This window comes from Pimephales promelas, chromosome 17, assembly GCF_988280905.1.
Source record: "Pimephales promelas chromosome 17, fPimPro1.hap1.1, whole genome shotgun sequence".
In the NCBI taxonomy this organism is placed as follows: domain Eukaryota; kingdom Metazoa; phylum Chordata; class Actinopteri; order Cypriniformes; family Leuciscidae; genus Pimephales; species Pimephales promelas.
This window is the reverse complement of record NC_142785.1, coordinates 5,808,256-5,829,972: the sequence shown is the minus strand read 5'-3', so window position 1 is coordinate 5,829,972 and position 21,717 is coordinate 5,808,256. Positions and strand designations below refer to the sequence as shown.

The 21,717-nt window shown below is 36.5% G+C and overlaps 2 protein-coding genes across 7 annotated transcripts in view; one reads left to right on the top strand and one right to left on the bottom strand.

Annotated features, from left to right (window-relative positions):
* Nucleotides 1–4,972, bottom strand: part of p4ha1a (prolyl 4-hydroxylase, alpha polypeptide I a) — a 31,151-nt gene extending 26,179 nt beyond the window's left edge. For all 3 annotated transcript variants that reach the window (XM_089121821.1, XM_039655589.2, XM_039655590.2), the window contains exon 1: nucleotides 4,866–4,972. The gene's annotated coding sequence lies outside the window, so the exon portion shown is untranslated. The remainder of the gene's footprint in view (nucleotides 1–4,865) is intronic.
* An 851-nt stretch (nucleotides 4,973–5,823) lies between these two features.
* On the top strand, nucleotides 5,824–21,208 carry nudt13 (nudix (nucleoside diphosphate linked moiety X)-type motif 13). 4 transcript variants are annotated; one of them, XM_039656090.2, is made up of 9 exons: nucleotides 5,824–6,002; nucleotides 6,254–6,335; nucleotides 8,597–8,739; nucleotides 8,830–8,937; nucleotides 12,976–13,082; nucleotides 14,818–14,943; nucleotides 18,038–18,149; nucleotides 18,255–18,409; nucleotides 20,658–21,208. In XM_039656090.2, the coding sequence occupies exons 2-9, from the start codon at nucleotides 6,256–6,258 to the stop codon at nucleotides 20,844–20,846; spliced, it is 1,020 nt and encodes a 339-aa protein (XP_039512024.2). In that variant the 5' UTR covers nucleotides 5,824–6,002; nucleotides 6,254–6,255; the 3' UTR covers nucleotides 20,847–21,208. The 4 variants fall into 4 exon arrangements, with proteins under 4 accessions (XP_039512024.2, XP_088977949.1, XP_088977948.1 ...); XM_089121822.1 differs by having other exon boundaries at nucleotides 5,855–5,873; XM_089121823.1 differs by lacking the exon at nucleotides 6,254–6,335.
* Nucleotides 21,209–21,717: the final 509 nt, after the last annotated feature.

The window sequence follows — 21,717 nt, the reverse complement described above, 5'->3', positions numbered from 1 at the left end:
CAAAATTGACTTCAAGTCAATGGGGTCCATCAACTGTTTGGTTACCCATATTCTTCAAATTTCTTATTTTGTGTTCAGCCAAAGAAAGAAAAACCCCAAAAATGTGATGCCTTCTTTAACGCTGTTTTCGAATCTGTGCATTACAGCGTCATCTGTGGCGTCACAATCACTTGCAAACTTTGGTCAAAGTAGTATAGATCCGTTTAAATGTTTTAATACCAACCGATTAAAATCATCATACGCCACATATTTTACTACAATAACTCTTATTCGCATCAATTTGATCAAAGTATTATTGCGTTTACATGAGGTAAAGTTCAAATATTCAGTGCCTAAATCTCATAACGGTACATGTAAACTTAGACATTGTTTGGAGAAAAAAAAAACAGACATTTCTCAAAATATATTTTATGTTGCACAGAAGAAAGAAATGTTTGGAAAAAAAACATCAAATGATGACAGAACTTTTGGGTGAACTATCCCTTTAATGAATGTATTTCAGCAGCGAGGCGTAAAAGAACTTGAGGCACGGCGAGTTGTTCTGTGCCAGACAGATCCACTCAAAACCACGCTGGCACTGTGAAACAGGACAGGCCTGCCAGCAGCTCGACAGCAGTTAGCCTGTACCTTCAGTTTATAAATAGGGCAGAACAACGAGCAGATTGCACAAACTTCTTCCTTCCTTTGCTGACCTTTTTGGGGTTTTTTTTGGAAAGCTGCTGCATTCACTGTGTCTTAATATGTCTAAATGTTAACCATCTTAAATAATAATGCAAGTTTTAGAATTAGTGCATCCCAAATCAAGTGCACAGACAATAGCATGCAAAGGAATCTGGATGATTTCAATTCTCTGGTGGATTTTCCAAGTGTTCATATTCGTATATGCGTGTTTGTTTGTTTTTGGTGGGGGACTAATTTGCATACAAACCCTTCTGTAACTGGAGGAGAGGAGGCAGTTCAGTTTTTTTTTTAATTATTATATAATTATAGAAAGGTGTGTGTGATGGAAAGATGGATTTTGTTGATTCTGATTTGATTGATTGCTAACAGCCCTTTAGTGTCTCATTACTCTAATTGAACTTATATTATTATGAAATTATGAGATATAATTTAAGAATTTGTATACATTTAGGCCTATTAGGGTTAGGTGAAAAATGCTCATAATAAGGGTAAAAATGCCCTAGAAATCAGTTTAAGGGAGAGGATAACACTTACACTGATGAGAACATTGCTTCAGAATAAATTAAAAGTATCCTTTATATATATATATATATATATATATATATATATATATATATATATATATATATATATACTGTATATATATATATATATATATATATATTCTGGACAAGTCAAGTCACCCTTATTTTTACAGCACTTTTTACAGTACAGATTGTTTCAAAGCAGCTTTACAGAGATAACAGGAAAATAATGCCATAAAGTTTGTTACCAGAAGAAAATAGTGTCACAGTCTAGCTTAAAGGAGTAGTTCACTTAAAAAAAAAAACTTTTGCTGATAATTTACTCACCCCCATGTCACCCAAGATGTCCATGTCATTCTTTCTTCAGACGAAAAGAAATTAAGGTTTTTGATGAAAGGATTCCAGGATTTTTCTGCATATAATGGACTTTACTGGGAACCAAACGGTTCAAGGTCCAAAAGACAGTTTCAGTGCAAACTGTTCAAAGGGCTTTAAACGATTCCAGACGATGAATAAGGGACTTATCAAGCGAAACGATCGCTCATTTAATAAAATATAACAAAGTTTAAGTCTAAAGTTTTTTCTAAGCTCAAATGGTCATCTTGCTCTGTTCTGTGTGACTCTCCTGTTCGAACTCGTTCATCAAAATGAACGAATCTTTTTCCGAGTCATTTGGTTCATTCAACGAACGAAATGAACAAATTGACTCGGAAAAAGATTTGTTCATTTTGATAAACGAGTTCGAACAGGAGAGTCACGAACAGAGCAAGGCGACCATGTGTGCTTATAAAACTTAAACTTTGTTTTTTTTATTTATTAAATGAGCAATCGTTTCGCTAGATAAGACCCTTATTCATCGTCTGGAATCGTTTAAAGCCCTTTGAACAGTTTGCACTGAAACTGTCTTTTGGACCTTGAAACGTTTGGTTACCAGTAAAGTCCATTATATGGAGAAAAATCCTGGAATGTTTTCATCAAAAACCTTCATTTCTTTTCGTCTGAAGAAAGAATGACATGGACATCTTAGATGACATGGGGGTGAGTAAATTATCCGCAAAAGTTTTTTTTTAAAAGTCAACTACTCCTTTAAGTAAATTCAGTGGTGGTTCATTTTTGTTGTAAAAAGGCTATTAATTTAGTTCATTTATATAGCCGGTCTGGAGAAAACAGTGACGTCATCGTCCAGCTCATTTCAGCTCTCATTTAATGGTGTCAATGCAGGCAGATCAATATTATTGTTGAATTTTAAATGTCCCCAACTAAGCAAGCCAAAAGCGACAAGTAGGCAAAAGACAATTTTATTTCAGCTGTGAAGTGCATTTAGTGTGTAGTACAAGTATGTGAATTGGGATAAAGCCACTGTTGGATAACATGCCTCTTGAGTATTTGCTTTTTAGAAGTGATTTGAGAGCCTGCTGAATTATTTTTCACAAGGAATCTTGAAACAGATGATTTTAAAACCATTTTATGTGGGATAATTATTAGTTGTGTGTGTTTGCTAAGCTAAGGCGTTTGAACACAATCCAAACCTTATATATAACTCGTAGCATCATGGCTAAGTTTTATACATGCAAACATCGCATTCATCAATTTCAGTGTTTCCGTTAAATCAACATGATCTCTATTCACTTTTGCTAATGGTTTGAAGACTGCAGCAGGTTTTATAAGAACAATGCATTGTGTTTTTATAGGTTATACATACAATGGGTGTCGGGTTGGGTTGAGCAGTTCACTTTGTCATTCTCATTTTATCCGTGTAAAAAGCCTCAAGAAAGAGAACACAGAACTAGAAAATAAAAGCTTTATCTGTCGGGTTGTGAGTGAGTAAGAATAGTCTTCAGTTTAGAACTAGAAGTCCAAAGTTATTCACAAAACAGCTGTTCCTTAAAAACTGTGCTGACCGTCGCTTGACCTGAACTTCTGGTGTTAAAAATCTCAGAAAAGCTCAACAAAACAAAACAAACAGCTTACTAATACAATTCCCAGCAGTTTTCAAAAACTTGACCATCTGTTGTCTAAAACCAGCGCTACAGGAATTTACACAAACACAAATAAGACCTGAAACCAGTAGCACACAAACCATTTTTGATGAAAACAAGTGCCTGTTTAAAATGCGTTATCGTAATTCAAAAAGACAAGAATGTAATCAGAACATATACTTGACTAAACATTTGAGGAACTAGTATTGACTTGTAGAGAAGGCTTGCCTAAAATCCTGCAGTGAATAGACTAAAGAAGCAATAGCCTGGGGTCACGTCAGGGAAGCGTTCTGAAAGTGGACACTCATGAGGACAACACCCCTTGTAAAGGCCTTTTTCTAACAAAAATATTGTTTGAATTATTTACATTTTTAAATTATTCTTTAAAATAAATTATGATATATATATATGCAATAAATTGTAGCAATTTCTATAAATATAATATAACAATTGATTCAAATATTGTTCTAATAAATCTATTTTGGAATTTCCTTTAATCAATTCAAATTCAAGTTTTCAAAATATCTGTTATTTTCATTTCTCTTTTTTTTTATGACAATAGTACTATTGTTGAAGTATCTCAACTAAACTATTATTTCAATTTAAAATGATACAATTTTGTCTTTCCATTTGGATTATCAAACTGAATTGTATAACCATGCATTGCACGGAACTCCAAAAAGTTGTGTTAGGTGAGCTAAAATGTGGAGCTTGTTCATATAGTAACAGCTAAATTATTAGTCATAAATATTAATCTGACTTTTTAGGGTCAGATTTGAGGAGTTAATCAGAGTGCAAACATTAACATTAACAAAAAGTACAATTGTATTAATATAGTTAGTTACCACGTTTTTTAAATAAATAAATACCATGATAATACCATGGTGTGGTAGCCTACCATACAACAAGAGTCCTTTTTTTGTAAGTGTACTTGTGCAAATAGAATGGTCTTCTCTAATGTACAAAAGTAAGTAACGTTAAGTAGATTATGTTAATAGGTCACAACAGACGGGACTGTTATTATTTCCATGTTTTACAGTAAGCGGGATATTTGTAAATGATGTGGATTGACTGCCACGTCCGTTCCCCTCCCCCAGTACATGACCCAAACACTGTAACTTACTTTACTATACTAACTTCTCACTTCACTATACTTGACTTGTGCCTCTGTAATGCGCCTTGTGTCTCTTTTTTCCGCTGGAAATAATCTTTGACTGTCTTTGTCATGTTCATATTTCCAGAACAGATCTACAGAGGCAAACCTCAAATTATAACGCCAATGGATTCTATTAATATTAATCTAAATATTATGTTGGTGCTTTGTTCTAATAAATAAGTATACAATTGACTGTTACCATTCATATTGCAATAAGCTAAGTTATTGATTGCAGGAATATCTAACTTACAGTAGGAGGGATGGTTCTGGTTTTAAGATCGCATAACGCAAGAGTGTTTTTCATCACCTGATCAAACGTTACGCAGCCAAATCCCTGGAAAAATATAGTAAAATGTCTTGAGAACCGGCCTTTAACTAGAGAGAAATGGCAGTAAGTTCCATTGAACGGGACAACTGTGGAAATATGCAGAGAAATTTCTAGAGTGTCTTGCCTGTGCCTATGATAGTGAGTATATTTACTGAAGCGATTATGTTTACTGAAGCATAATAAGCAGGTCAACTTACTGTTCCTCCCTGGAATGAGTCGATAAAACAAAATGGGAAAATGTTGTTTGGTTAGCTTCTTTCCCTCTCACTCTTCAGCGGTTCGTTCGCAGCTCAAATGAAGAAAACTGTACAGAAGAAAAGGATTGAGCTGCAGCGCCTCCTGCTGTTTAGACAGAGCAGCGAACACTTATTTCACTGTCACATAAAATCACACTCCGATTTTAGCATATGTATTTTTTCTAATTTTGTACTATGCATACATTACTTTTTATCCAAATTGATAAAGTACATCTCTCCTGTACTTAGGACGTATATGCTTTTAGCTCTTGTAGTAGGTGGCATACAAATATTTCACAAACTACCAAAAGTGTTTTCTGAAACTGTGAGTGAATGGGAGAGCAGTTTTTTTTTTTTGGTGCGTTTGTGACTCATAAAAATAAAATGACCACTTTGTGTTGCAATAATCCTGCCTCTTGTGTTTTTGATTTCTCAGAAAGCTATGTTACTGCGTTTAATTTTCAGCATTCTCTTGAGTCTTTACTGAGAGAGCATAATTGGTAAATACACTAACTTTTGACAAAAAATGTTGTCTGTGGTGAAAATTATAGTCCAATGATGGGAATTAAAAAAACATTTGTTATATTTTTTTGTTATAAAATGTTATGGATTTTTTTTAATAAATACTGTAGACAGTGATGGTAATGCTACTTTGATTGTCATATACACACATGGTGTGCTATGATTCTATTCATAGAATACATTTCTTCACTTCAACGGTACAGGTACTTCAAATCATGCCATAGTTTTTTTGTCCAAAAACGTAGCATCATCACAGTATGTCCAAAAACATAGCATGGTGCGTTTGTTTATCATAAAAAAAACGTAAATAATGCACATTTAAAAACCTATCCATGTCTCCAACGAAAGAGGGCGCTGTTTCCACATTGATTCCACAGACGCTCTTGATGACGTACTGATCTCGTACATATTACGCGCAGGCATCGTTTGCAGGGGGACAGTACAGAAGTAATCACATTTGTCTATTATTAATAATAACTGTATATTATTTAGGGTGCCATATGTTATGTAAACAGAAAGCTTCCTGGAGTGGAGAGCGACTACGTTCTACGAAACCTTAACCCCGAATCAGTCGCGGTGTGTAGTTTTGTTAAAAAATATTTGTACTTTTGTGTCATTCACTTGGCTAACATTATGCATTTTCACGAACATAATCAAAGAAACTGTCATTTATAGAAAATCGTGATAGTGGAAGAAGAGTCTGTACTGCCCCTTTACGTGTTACAAAGTTTCAAAGGCAGTTATCTCATGACTGCTGAACTCTTTAAAGTGACATTTGGGTCGAGCAAGTGTGACTGTTAAAACCTTTAATATTTTGGACCTTTTAGACATGCTGAAGTCATTCAAGCTTCTCTTCAACTGTAACCTGGTGTTATCCCGCCCCTGCTCTGGATATATGTCTCGAACGAGGTCTGTCTTTTTAAAATACAACCATTTATTTATAATAAAAATAGAATGCCATTTTGGAGTACTGGAGTTAATATAATGGATTCAGATAAAACTTATAAACTATTTCTAAAAATCTACAGTCCTAAATATAGTTTTGTTTTTTCTTTCTGTTTTTATTTATTTTTTTAATTTATTTATTTATTTATTTTTTGTAAAATGGCCTAATTAACATAATTTAAAAAATCATGACGTATTGATTGGCTTGATTTCATGGGCTGTTTTTGGTATTAACTGCTATTAATTATAAAGTTGTCTATAATAATGGCCAGCATTAATTTCAAGCAATTCGTTCTTAAAGGGTTTGTTCATCCAAAATGTTGTCATTAATTTCTCACCGGAACACAAATTAAGAGATTTTTGATGAAATCTGAGAGCTTTCTGTCCATCTACCAAGATATCTTAAAACTAATCCATATGAATTGAGTGGTTTAGTCCAAATTTTCTGAAGAGATTTGATCGCTTTATACGATTAACAAAATGAATTTAGGCTTTTATTCACAAATAAACATTTATCACGTGAGAACAAAACCTCATTGGTTCATTGCGGAAGCTGAAAGGTGCTGCGTAACCTTTCTTTTACTGTCTATGTGCGTAACACTGAACCTCTTTGGTTCTCGCACGTCAAGCGTACATGCTGAGCTTCCGTTTATCACAACTGATGTGTGAGTTGATGAATGTTTGTGAATAAAAGCCTAAATTCAATCTGTTCATCTAAATAGATCGAGTCCCTTCAGAAAATTTGTACTAAACCGCTCTATTAATATGGATTAGGTTTACGATCTCTTAATGATCTTGATGTGGCAGTTGTCTATGGAAAGCTCTCAGATTTCATAAAATTTAAATAAAATAAAAACATCGGTACTTTCCTGTTATCCGGACCCCACGATGGCCTACCCCTAACCCTGCCCCTAAACCTACCGTCACTGGGGTTAAGACCAATCAATCAGGGATGATGGCCTACCCCTAACCCCGCCCCTAAACCTACCCATCACAGGGGTTAAGACCAATCAGGGATGACTTTAGTTCCTAAATGGTATATGGTGGGATCCGGACCCCACGGTGGCCTACCCCTAACCCCGCCCCTAAACCTACCCGTCGCTGGGGTTAAGACCAATCAAGGACGATGGCCTACCCCTAACCCCACCCCTAAACCTACCCGTCACTGGGGTTAAGACCAATCAAGGACGATGGCCTACCCCTAACCCTGCCCCTAAACCTACCCGTCACTGGGGTTAAGACCAATCAAGGACGATGGCCTACCCCTAACCCTGCCCCTAAACCTACCCGTCACTGGGGTTAAGAACAATCAAGGACGATGGCCTACCCCTAACCCAACCCCTAAACCTACCCGTCACTGGGGTTAAGACCAATCAAGGACGATGGCCTACCCCTAACCCCACCCCTAGACCTACCCGTCACTGGGGTTAAGACCAATCAGGGACGGTGGCCTACCCCTAACCCCACCCCTAGACCTACCCGTCACTGGGGTTAAGACCAATCAAGGACGATGGCCTACCCCTAACCCCACCCCTAGACCTACCCGTCACTGGGGTTAAGACCAATCAAGGACGATGGCCTACCCCTAACCCAACCCCTAAACCTACCCGTCACTGGGGTTAAGACCAATCAAGGACGATGGCCTACCCCTAACCCCACCCCTAGACCTACCCGTCACTGGGGTTAAGACCAATCAAGGACGATGGCCTACCCCTAACCCCACCCCTAGACCTACCCGTCACTGGGGTTAAGACCAATCAAGGACGATGGCCTACCCCTAACCCCACCCCTAGACCTACCCGTCACTGGGGTTAAGACCAATCAAGGACGATGGCCTACCCCTAACCCCACCCCTAGACCTACCCGTCACTGGGGTTAAGACCAATCAAGGACGATGGCCTACCCCTAACCCCACCCCTAGACCTACCCGTCACTGGGGTTAAGACCAATCAGGGACGGTGGCCTACCCCTAACCCCACCCCTAAACCTACCCGTCACTGGGGTTAAGAACAATCAGGGATGACTATAGTTCCTAAATGGTATATATGGTGGGGTCCGGATAACAGGTACCAAAGTACCAAAACATCTTCATTTGTGTTCTGAAGATGAACGAAAGTCTTATGGGTTTGGAACAGCATGAGGGTGAGTAATTAATGAAATAATTTTAATTTATGGGTGAACTATCCCTTTAACATTTTAATATAATATAAAATATTCATGTTTAGGTACCTTATGAGACTAAGAGAGGATGATGAGGCCTGTCGAGAAGCACTGAGGTCTGGAAACTTTCTTCTGTATCATAAGCTTGCTCCTCTACTGCAGAAGACCAACAGCGGCGTTTACAAACTGGCGTGTCTGAAAAGCTCAGGTCTCAATACAACACCACTTGAACTCTTCCATAACATAAATGAAACGTTTTTGGATATAAGTTTGTATGTTTGTATGCTAATTCCTCTAGATTTGGAACACGTACTGGAGAAGGTTGGAAAGGACAAACACTTTATTAACGAATCTTTTCTTCTGGGATGCACTGACAAGAGTGAACCACAATTCTCACTAGAAGTGGGTCAGTCAATACAGCCATTCCTACACAATACTATGAAAATATTTTAAAGCTGAACACACTGCAACTTAAAAAAAAAAAAGATCACAATAAAATTTCAATTGCATTTATACATTTGCCAAGTGCTTTTATCCAAAAGTTGTATTCGTTTACAGCACATTGCTTTGGTTTTGCTCCATGCTTTACAGTTTGAGATACAGGAACGCTATAGGAATGGGAATGTGAGAAGTGTTTGATTGTTCCTGGACACATTAAGTTCTTATTTCAAATATTTTCTATAAGTTTTCCAGGCCAGGAAAACAACATTCATATTTTCAGGGTTTCTGTGACCATGTGAACCCTATACAGCAGTGGTTCTCAAAGTGGGGTCCGCGGACCCCTGGGGGTCCGCGAAATAATTTACAACCTAACGTTTTTTTCCATGCTATGAGTCATGTTTTCTTTATCATCTGAAAACATGCTGTTTATTCCTAAGTAACTTAGCCTATATAAAGCATTTAACATAAAACAATACAAAGTAGACACTTAAAGTTTTCTATAGATAGATAATCTATGTCTTTGCGTCAAGTAGATTCGCTGCTGTTGATTTTGCGGGACGTGCGCCAGAAAGGAGACAGAGAGACGGCATGAACCCGCATCCGGTTCTTTTCTGTATTTTTAAAAGGCATGACATTTTGTAGTCATTTATAATGTAGCCTATACACAAATAAAAAATGGACACTTTACCGTTTCGGATGATGCACTCTTGTCTTATCTATGACCATAAATAAGAGTATTCCTGTTTCCACTGCTGAGGAAAAATTCCCATGTAATTGCGCGCCGGCGTCTCGCGTGCGCGCACAATAGTCAGTTCTAGCACTGCTACTGTAGATTTGACATTAGAAGTCTGATCATTATAAAAATAAAAGTGCATAGTGACAGGGCCGTACCCACAACTGAGGTTGCAAGGATGCACATCGCGATGATACTGACCTTCTCGTCTGAGGTGCTTCAGCAGACTAACAACGATAGCTCGTCAATGTCAAAATGTTTGAGTCGGAGTGAACTCAAAGTTCCCCGCACGACGTTTCAGTCAACGGTCATAAAGTGCGAGATAAGATGTAGGCCTTAAATTAACATAAACTAAACAGCTGTTTTAGATAAAAGTTTTAAAAAACGACTGAAACAATCAGTTTGCAAAGTATTAATCAAGCTCAACTTTAAAAAAGGAAAAAGCAGGTCAATAGAAACATACTGTGCCCATGAGATTAACATTATGGATTCATATATTTAACATATAGCCTACTGTATGTTTTTTTTTAGCTAATTACAGTAGCTCAAATTAACAACGCACGCACCTATTAAACATAATGCCATTATCATTGTATTTATAGGCTTATGGGCTTTATTTGTGTGCAGAATAGGCCTAATTATTGAAACATTTCTCTTTTAAGGCCATTCCTGATTGGAATATGTGATTGTGTTTCGTGACATCTTGACAAAAAAAAAAAAAAATGTATGCCACTGACTGACATGCTTCTACTAAATCTATAGTTATCCAATTGTGGGGCCTTAAAACACCTTAAAATGCACATGTGTAGATCAAGAACATCAAAAATTCCTAAGTGAGGGATCCTAACTAAGTGATTCCTAGCAAGATCACTTTCGTTACCTCAGTAGGCTATTTAGAAATTCCTGCATAGTACCCTGGGTGGAGACCATTCATTTTGTGCAAAAATATTTCATTTGCCGCTCACACATTAACTTTGTGCTCAATAACTGTTATAAATATGAGGGGGGTCCTTGGAATTTTTTTTCCCCTGAAAGGGGTCCCTGGCACCAAAATGTTTGAGAACCCCTGCTATACAGTACCCTTTATATTACTGCATGATACACTATATACAGTGGGGCCAAAAAGTATTTAGTCAGTCACTGATTGTGCAAACACGACGAGTTGAGTTTTTACCAAAAAGTTCTATTTTGGTTTCATCTGACCACATGATATTCTCCCAATCCTCTTCTGGATCATCCATATGAAGAGTTCAGATGCAAAAGCCTCTAAATGCCATTTGAAATGTTCTTCTTTAACCTGTTAACTGTCACCCCCCCTTTTTTAAATAGACATGAAAATGCACATTTCGAACTTAAATGGTTGTAATTCAAGAATGCTTTGGAATATAGACATATGATTGGTCTTGTTTTAAAGAAGACATTTGGCAGATTTTTGTAGAAGTGAAATAAATTAAGAAAGTGAAACAGAAAAAAAGTTATTGAAGTTTGAGTTTATGGAAATGTACAATGTAAAAATATTAATTATTCATATTTTACAAAAAATATATATTTTCAAAACCTGGGCTACTCTAAAATGGCAGAAAAATCAAAGCCAAAAATCTGAACAAGTTGTGTTTCAAATTTTAGGTTGATATCTCAAAAAATGAGCTTTCAGTAAGATTTTGTTTGAGCGCAGTACCAAACTTTTTCACTAGGGCACAATCAGACTCCATTACTGCCCATATAAGGGCGCCTGCATTTCCATTCGTGTTTTGAGTGATATGAACCATTATTTTCACAATTTTCATACAATTTCTGAAGTAGAGATCCTATTCAGAAGTAGTATGGGAAGTTTGGCAGATTTTGATATGAATTGAACCTCTAAGAAACACATACAAAGAACACGCATGTAAGTCATAGCAAGCTGACACGTCACAAATGATGAATTTATTATTTTTTTCTTGATATTTCAAACTTTTCAGACCTTTTTTTTCCAAAATAATTGAATGGATTCTATCTTTTGAACTTTTGGCATGAAAACAAACTGAGGTATCTACCATTTTTTCATGATTTTTCATGTTTACTGCTATTTTAAAATAAAGGTCTGAACACGCCTTATGAGTATGAAAATATTCTTGTTTTATATTGATAAATTATGGCTCCTCTGTAATATATTTTGAAATTCAGTCACCAAATATGGAAACTAGAGATTGTAAGCTTTCAAATGATATATAGTTTGTCAATATTATTTAAGGTATTTACTAAGATATTATTGTTTTAAAAATATAGTGGCAAACGTCCATCCTGTGGGACGGTGACAGTTAAGTTAATGATGATTTTTGTCAAACTTGTATATTTAAGTTCAGTGATTTCACTTAAATGGCAATGATAATTACCTATTAATTGTTATTGAAGTGAAATTACTGAACTTAAATATACAAGTTTGACAAAAATCATCATTAAAGAAGAAAATTTCAAATGGCATTTAGAGGCTTTTGCATCTGAACTCTTCATATGCTCTCTGGCAAACTTCAGACGGGCCTGGACATGTACTGGCTTAAGCAGGGGGACACGCCTGGCACTGCAGGATTAGAGTCCCTCTCGGTGTAGTGTGTTACTTATGGTAGCCTTTGTTTCTTTGGTCCCAGCTCTCTGCAGGTCATTCATCAGGTCCCTCCGTGTAGTTCTGGGATTTTTGCTCACCGTTCTCATGATCATTTTGACCCCACGGGATGAGATCTTGCGTGGAGCCCCAGATTATCAGTGGTCTTGTATGTCTTCTAATTGCTCCCACAGTTGATTTTTTTTTCACACCAAGCTGCTTGCCTATTGTAGATTCTCTCTTCCCAGCCTGGGCGCAGGTCTACACTTTTCTTCCTGGTGTCCTTCGAAAGCTCTTTGGTCTTGGCCATGGTTGAGTTTGGAGTGTGGACAGGTGTCTTTTTTGCAGATAACAGGTTCAAACAGGTACCAATAATACAGTTAACAAGTGGAGGACAGAAGAGCTTCTTAAAGAAATTACAGGTCTGTGAGAGCCAGAAATCTTGCTGGTTTGTGGGTGACCAAATACTTATTTTCCACCATAATTTACAAATAAATTCTTTAAAAATCCTAAAATGTGATTTCCTGGATTTTGTTTCTCATTTTGTCTCTCATAGTTGAAGCGTACCTATGATGAAAATTACAGACCTCTCTCATTATTCTAAGTAGGAGAACTTGCACAATCAGTGGCTGACTAGATAATACTTTTTGGCCCCAATATATCATCTCATGTAGATTTCTTCTCTATAGGTGATTTAGACCGCAGTGCATTGGAACAGGAGTGTAGAGGAAAGTTTGTGGACCTCAGGAAAGCTTTCTTCATGTTAACTGGACTAGAGTCTGCTCTTGTTGCCAAAGTATGTACTTTTAAGTTTCTAAATGATCAATAATGCTACTGCATTGTAACCGTCATGTTTTTGTGCCAGATGCTATTTGATTTCAGAAAACATGGGGTAAGTTAGCAGGTTGCAGGTTCAATCATCCATGAACTGACTTAGGAAATTGATGTCTCTCTGTCCCCATTACTACTTTAGACAATAGTTGTTGTTAAACTGGATATTTACAATTTCTAAAGTGATAATGTGAATGGTGTTTGCTTGCACAAATCTTCCTGTCATGATGTTGGAAGTTAACCTGACAATCCCTATATGAACACTAATAAGGCGTGATGTAGCCATCTTAACTTTTTAGCTCAGTTGATTCTTAAAGGTTTTGCTGTTTAACCCTTATGCTGCATTAGGGACATTTTTAGTCTTTTGCAGTTTAATTTCTTTGACCATTTTGGCTGTTTTAATGCAAATGGTATGAAATTTGGCAAAATTGTGACTTTTTGGATACATGTAAAAAATGTGATCCCATTTTGCAAAATATGTATAACACACACTGTGTAGATCAAATAGTAACACTCAGCACCATAAAGACCAAAAATGGCCCATTGAAACCCATTAAAACGTTGTTTAAATCTGAGGCTGTCAGTAATACATGAAACATGATTTTTGCACAAACATCCTTTCATTTTGAAGCAAAAGCATTATATTTGCATTATATAGTGTATTCCACCAGATGACGTCACTACATATTTATTCCCTATGGGTGGAAATGCACCTTATTTTAGGCAATAGGCAATGTTTAATAGGTGGCCATTTTTGGTCTCTAACGCGCTAAGTGGGATTTTTTTGCAAAGTGGGACTGTGATAATCCAAATCTAAAGTTTTCTCTTTGCATTTAGTTTATTGAAAATAATTGAATTTTTGTGTTTTTTCCTCTTATACAAATCGATGGGTTCGCAAACAAAACTGGTAATTAAAGGGTTAAAATCCTGAAATTGAATACATTTTTGGTAGTTATGATGAGGACTGATGCTGGTTAAAAGATTTAACTTGGTAAAAGTGGAAAATAATAATAATATATAATATTTTAGGCAATGTTTAATATGTGGCCATTTTTGGTCCTTAATGCACTCAACGGTGTTAAAAATCTAATGCAGCACAAGGGTTAACTGGCAAATCTTATGTATTGTGTGTATTTATTTTAAAGCTGTTTTTGGGATGTTTGTTTGTTGTTACATGAACTATGAATATGGACATATCTCACTGAAGTCTGCATGAAATGAAAATACACCCTTTTTTCCAAGCTTTATTGATCTTATTGTGAACAATTCATCCATGCGTACGTTTAATTTATTTTGACATCATAATTTTTTATCAAAATGTCATTACTGGATGCTCTGGTGAAACTAGACTTCTTTCAGGTGACATAAGCAGAACGTCTTCAATCATTTAGCTAGCTTTAACTACTCCTCCCTTTTTTTACGATCGACTGTATTCAGATCTGCCTCCTTTCAATCAACAACCACCGAACCTAGTCCTGCCCTACATTTTTTCTTTTTCAATAATCCGTTTCATTCAGATATACAGTACCTCACAATATGGAAGAAAATATCTGTTGCTGCTTCTGTTACATTGTAACTTTTTTATGCCAAATAATAAAGCAAAGAGAGCTATTAAATGAATAAAGTTGGAACCATTTGTATGGCGACCATTTCTAAGATGTTATCTGTATAAATACGGTTTAATTTGGTGTTTGTTTTAGGGACAGGCTCTCCTTCGATGGCATCAGACCAATGGCTTTTGCAGCGCTACGGGGCAGCCGACTGTCAGGAACCAATCTGGAAGTTTCAGAGTTTGCCACAGCAGTGGCGTCACCTACTACCCCAAAGTAAGCAAGGGCTTTCATGATGTCAGACAACAGGACAACTACCACAATATGCACATACATCTGATACAAAGAAGTTTCCGATTTTTCAAATAATTCGTTTTATCTCGTTTGTTTCACTGATGCTGTTTTGAGTTATATTGATGAGCTGAGGACCCTCTTGGCAACTCTTAACACTAAGTGTCTGTAGTCATGTGGTAGTTAAGCATTAACACACCTGTTTCACTGAACATATAGTATAATGCCATTTTATATTGGAATGTTTGGCATTATTTATACAGTAGTTTAGCATGGACATAACAGAAATGATCTTTAATACTACTGTATTACTGGCAACTTAGCCATAACTACTGGCTTATTCTGGTGAAAAAACTTGAACATCACTCAATAAGTACCATGCAAATTAATAATTAATGTGGAATAATACTTTTCACTTAAGAACAGTGTACAGAACTGTTAAACCAACTCTTATTACAAATAATAATTCATATTGTTGGGTTCACTTAATAGATGGCAAATCACAGAAATATAACACTGCAGATACTAACTCTTTATTTTGATGCTCCAAGAGAGACATTATACTGACTATGAGTAACTTTGCAAGTACATGTCATCTTCATCTAATAACCCGACCAAATATCTGAAGTGGACCCTCAAAATAAAGTGTAACCCTCAAAGGCATTTACTATACATTCAGATTATTTCTGCTTATTTATCATGCAAATGTTTAATCTTTCAAATATTTGATATGTTGTAAATAATGCTAATATGCTCAAAATATATGTTCAGTTAATTATAAATGACTGGTTACTATTTGTCCAGTTAATTATCAACAAGTGGTGTGTTAATACTTAACTACCATATAATGATGTACCCTTAAAATAAAGTGTTACCAAACTCTTTTTAACTAATTAAATAATGGTATTTTATCATTTTGCCAGTAGCTAAGCTAAGTAGTTATTTAGTCATTGTTTTACACTATTGTTTGTAATGCAATTCTATGGCCACTTAATACAACCCAATCAATTCCTGATTAAAGGTACAATATGCAGGATTTTTGCTGTAAAATATTAATGTTATATATTTTGTTTAGTTGATTACTTACAATATCCCAAATGTTTCCAACTATTTGTAAATCGTGAGAAAATTGCGATTTTAACCAAGGAAACGGGGCGTGTGAGCAGGGGTGAGGAGTCGCCAGTCAATGGCGTAATATCCGCGTTAGCCTTGGTTTCCGCCAGGTTTGACCTCGTACTGCCGTAGTAACCATGGCGACAGACGTTGACAACTGGGTCGGTTATGCCTAGAACGATGCTCACGCTGTTGTTGTTTTGTTCAAACATTTTGGACCATGGCAAACAGACTTTGAGACAAAAAGAGGACTAAAACGAAGATCAACATCTTTCGAGATGCCGAGAGCTCCACGCCCGCGACTAACTTTGGCTTAACAGAGACGCGAGTAATGCATGTTACTTTATTCAGTCCCTCCAGGATTTCATGATTTTTTTTTTGTGTGATTTTTGCGATCAAAATGACTGATTTTGTGGTGGTAATTAATTTCCAAAAATTTGTGAAAAAATTTGCGATTTATATTTAACATTTACCATAATGGTATTCAGTCCTTCCAGAAAAACGCAGAGTTTTTTTGTGTGTGATTGTTGCGGGCAAAAATTGATTGATTATGCGGCCAGTTTTCTTTAAAAATGCGATGGAATATGTGGGATATTTATGCAATTTTATGCGATGAAATTGCTGGAATTTGCAAAAATTGAGGGAACTTGCAAAAATTGCGGTTTGATGAAAAAGAGAAAAAAAGTGATTCCCCAACATCCTGTTAATATAAGAGTCATTTCTTATTACTTCCTTTGATAAACAAGCATACTACATCATAGAAAGTGCTGGGAATATTTAATTTCTCATCTTGTTTTATTTCAGACTGTATGAGTGTAAATAAGGTGTGGCCCCTTTAAGAGCTGCGCGCTCCCTGTTGAACTCTCTGCAGTGTTATATGTGCGCCTCGAACACCCCATGTGTGCGGGTAATTTCTGTTTGATGCTACTACTTTTATCTTATGTTGTTTATTAAGTAACGATGTGACAGTAGAACGTGTGACAGACAGTTGTACGAGTTCGATTTGTGAGATGTCAATCGCCTCCGTGAGTCTGTCTGGCGTCGCGTAATTGCGTCACTTCATAACGTTCCCATGGAAACAGGGGGAAATGGCTGCTCTTATGTGAAGCAAACGCAACATTTTTCAACTTTCTGCTAAGAATCATGTGACTTTTTTTGCAACGAAAATGCGAGGATTATGAAATTATGCAAACGGAAATCGGCAATTTATGCGGCGAAAGTGCGGCGTATTTGAAAAAATGCGGTCCCCGCATAAATATGCGGACTTTGGCTGATTTTGCATTGAATTCAGCGATCGCATAATCGCGTTTTTCTGGAGGGACTGTTTATTAAACAGGTGAGCAAATGTTGAGAATGGTGAGCAAACTAATCAATGTTATTTAGTTCAACATGATGAAAAGTTAGAACATGATCTGTATGTTCTTATAATGTTAATCTAGCTCATACAGCCAACAAACAACCTAACTTGCATTCAACACACTCAAATGCCGTTTAGTGTGAAAGTGTAACTGTTAGAGCAAGTGAAGCAGTGCTGCGTTACCTCAAGTTTCATTCGTCTAATAAACTGACCTGTGCGAGTAATCCCGCTCTTGCGTGTAGTTCGGTAGAATGAAATGTCCTTTTTCCTTTATATCCGCGGGACTCGCGTTGCGTGTGGCGGTGGTAACGTTATACGGTCTAGCAATCGCGCCCTGCTTCATATACCACAGTCATGTTTTATTCACTCATCCATAAAAGATCCATCAGCGTGACGACAAGATCCATAATTCCGCTTAATGCAGAATACATGTCATCAATATGCGCCTTTGCTATTGTAAGAGTTTAGCGAGCCCTGGTGGCGAAAAATCTTGCATATTGGACCTTTAATACAATTTCTCGTTGATTATCCTGTTTTTTATCACTGAATTGCAAATGTTGTGTTCCCACTGAGAACATTAGCAGAGAGCTGTTTGTCCTTGACTTGCAGATGGCACCTGTAGTGATCGTGCTGGTGTCTGACGGGAGCAGATGTCTGCTGGCTCGCCAGGCCATGTTTCCTCCAGGCATGTACAGCGCACTCTCTGGCTTCTGTGACATGGGTAAATCACATATATTACATGCTGCTGTCCACACCATATCAGTCTGTGGGGTTACTTAACCATTTCGTTAGTTTACCAGCACTGTTTTATCCAATCACTGTGCAGGAGAGTCTTTGGAGGAAGCCCTGCACAGAGAGGTGGCAGAAGAGGTGGGTCTGGAGGTGGAGAACCTACAGTTTTCTGGATCACAGCACTGGCCATTCCCACAAAGCTCCTTTATGTTAGCCTGCCACGCAACTGTTTGCCCAGACAAAACGCAGGTGAGACTTGGATGAACTGCTTATTGTGATGAACTGCTCTGAAACACAGGTTGAAGATCCAACACAGCTTTAATAATGGAAATCCACAATCATAATCCAGATAACATGCAGAAGGTCAAAACCACAGGGCGAACAGAGTTCATTACACAGGCAAACAGGCAGAATATCTATACCATAATACAGGAACCAGGATAAAGCACTCACAATTTGCAAAGGAAGAGTGAAAGCACAGGGCTTATATTGGCAGCGCTTAAAGGATTAGTTCACTTTTGAAAAAACTTTTGCTGATAATTTACTCACCCCCATGTCATCCAAGATGTCCATGTCTTTCTTTCCTCAGTCGAAAAGAAATTTAGGTTTTTGATGAAAACATTCCAGGATTTTTCTCCATATAATGGACTTCAATGGGAACCGGATGGTTCAAGTATCAAAAGACGGTTTATAACTGTTTCAGATGCAGCTTCAAACGACACCAGACGATGAATAAGGGTCTTATCATGCGAAACGATCGGTTATTTCAAAACTTATTCCAAAAATCTAACTTTTCTAAGGACAAATGCTAGCCTTGCTATATTCTCTGAGGCGCGTTTGTAACGTCACGTAATACGTAATTACGTTCAAAACGTCACGGGCGACGTAGCCGAAAGTACAGAGTCAGAGTGTTTACAAGTTGAACGCATAGGTTGAACGTGCAAACTAACTCAAACACCGTTTACAAAAAAAGGAATTAAAAGGAAAAACAACGATGTCGGACGATTTTGATTCTGTACTTCTGGCTACGTCGCCCGTGACCTTTTGAACGTAATCACGTATTACGTGACGTTACAAACGCGCCTCAGAGAATATAGCAAGGCTAGCATTTGTCCTTATAAAAGTTACATTTTTGGAATAAGCTTAGAAATAACCGATCGTTTCGCATGATAAGACCCTTATTCATCGTCTGGTGTCGTTTAAAGACATTTGAAGCTGCATCTGAAACAGTTATTAACACTGTCTTTTGGACCTTGAACCATCCGGTTCCCATTGAAGTCCATTATATGGAGAAAAATCCTGGAATGTTTTCATCAAAAACCTAAATTTCTTTTCGACTGAGGAAAGAAAGACATGGACATCTTGGATGACATGGGGGTGAGTAAATTATCAGCAAAAGTTTTTTCAAAAGTGAACTAATCCTTTAACAAGCAAATCACACATAGCTGAACCAAATCACAACATAATGAGTCCAAGCAATGGTTTATGGGAATGGGCTCTATGCACGGCGGTATTTCCGGTGAATGTGTAAGGATGCTCGATAACTTCCGCCGATCGTAGAGTCCAATGCAATACCGAGAATTTATATTGAATTTTATACTCCATGGTTATACTAAAGAAACGTTAGTCACAAAAACAGACAAAACAGACACCCCTCGTTGTGTTTATGCTTCTTTTTAAAATTATATTAAATAAACATAACTATATATAAAATTACATCTAAACTTATGAAAGTTTCGTTTCAAAGACGGGAGGACAGTAAATTTTGAAGACTCTGCCATAATCCCGTTTTCCTGCGCTTTAATCTCAACCGGAAACTGAAAAGCATCCTTGCGTCAAATGTGGAACTTATGCGTGCATATAGCGCATTGAAGTTTGTGACAAGATAGCCCAGAAGTCACCCTCTGGTGGAGATTATGGCCACAACAGTCCAGACACATTAGTTCTATTGTTAAAAGAACTGTATAAAAAAGAGTTAATGTTACAAAACTTGTCAAGAAGATTTCCTTGTGAAATTTTACCCCAAAATCTAAAGAACACTATTTTGGTGGGGGCGAAAATAATAATTATTATTATTTTCAATGGCAATAGATACACTTCATTTGTTCATTATTATTTAAGTTTTATTTATTCATAATTGTATTGCTTTTGTATTGACTATTGTTATTAACATATTACCCTTTTTTTAGCCTGCGGGTGCTTAATTGTAAAGATAATGTCAAATACAAAAAAAAAGAAGTTTTCTCAATGCTATTTTTTATTTTCAAGTGAAATTAGTAAAAGGTTTTTGGTAAAATATACAGTCAATTATAGAACTCTGTGTGGATGAGAATTGCTTCAGTTATTAAAATGTGAATGAAGTGGATAAATACCATATTGAGACCCTTAAAAACAATCAGGCATATCCAAATAAATGTTAATGCGTTTAATTTAAAGCACAGTAGAGGCTTTGCTGTTTTTATAACCTTTTTAACCTGCTTTAACTGTCCATGGATAGGTGAATATAGACACGGCAGAGCTTGAGGATGCTCGCTGGTTCACTTTTGAAGAAATAACAGAAGCACTACAGAAACCTCCACGCAACCCTAAAGGAGAGCCGCCTGTGTTCTGGGTCCCACCTCCTTATGCCATAGCCAATCAGATCATTCAGGAATGGGCCAATCAGCAACAGCTGTTAAGAAAATGATATGGACTAAACTAACCATGCAACTATATGCATTGGATCCCTGATTGGATCTAGGAACTTAAAGACACCGAGGTGGACTACTTGTGAATGGGTCTTCAGTAATATTCAAAGGACTTTTCTTATACTTGTTCTGGGGGAAAAAAATATAAAAATTGAGAATAATTATTGAATGAGAATATAATTATCATTGTATTATGATTTCATGACATGAAATATATTTGTATTTGTTGATGGATTGCATCTGAATTAAGAAAACTGCACATCTACCTCAAATAGTACTAATCAGTTATACACTTTAACTGTTTTTGCAGAAAATTACTGTTATGGATTTTATTTTAATAAAGAGAATACCAAGAAATCGTGACATACTACATTTCTTACATTTCACAATAGAATTGTCCCTAAAATTGTTGAACAACATTTAGGAATATTCACACAAAGAATAAATATGAATCTAAAATGTTTAGTGAAATAAGGATAAGTTTTTATTCTTTTTATCCTAAAAGTTTGTATCTTTTAGTTTTTGTTTTTTAACTTTAGACAGTTTTTTTTTACCAATGGTAAACTAAACAAGTTAAAATGCTCAGTTATTGGAAGTGAAAAGCTATTTGTGTATTTTTATGTAACACATATATTAAATTATATGTTTAAACATTGTCAATAAAAGCTGAAAAGAAAGTTACTGTGGATTTGAGTTTTATAAAGTAAGTTTGGTTTAAATCACTGTGAAGATTGTGTGCAATAAAAGCATATTAAATTAAAAATATTAAAAAGGGAGAATATTTTAGAAAGACTGCCGTGTTGTTTTCAACGATGTGCTATTTAGTCATTTAACTTTTAAATTTAGTAATGAAACATACATGATGATGTA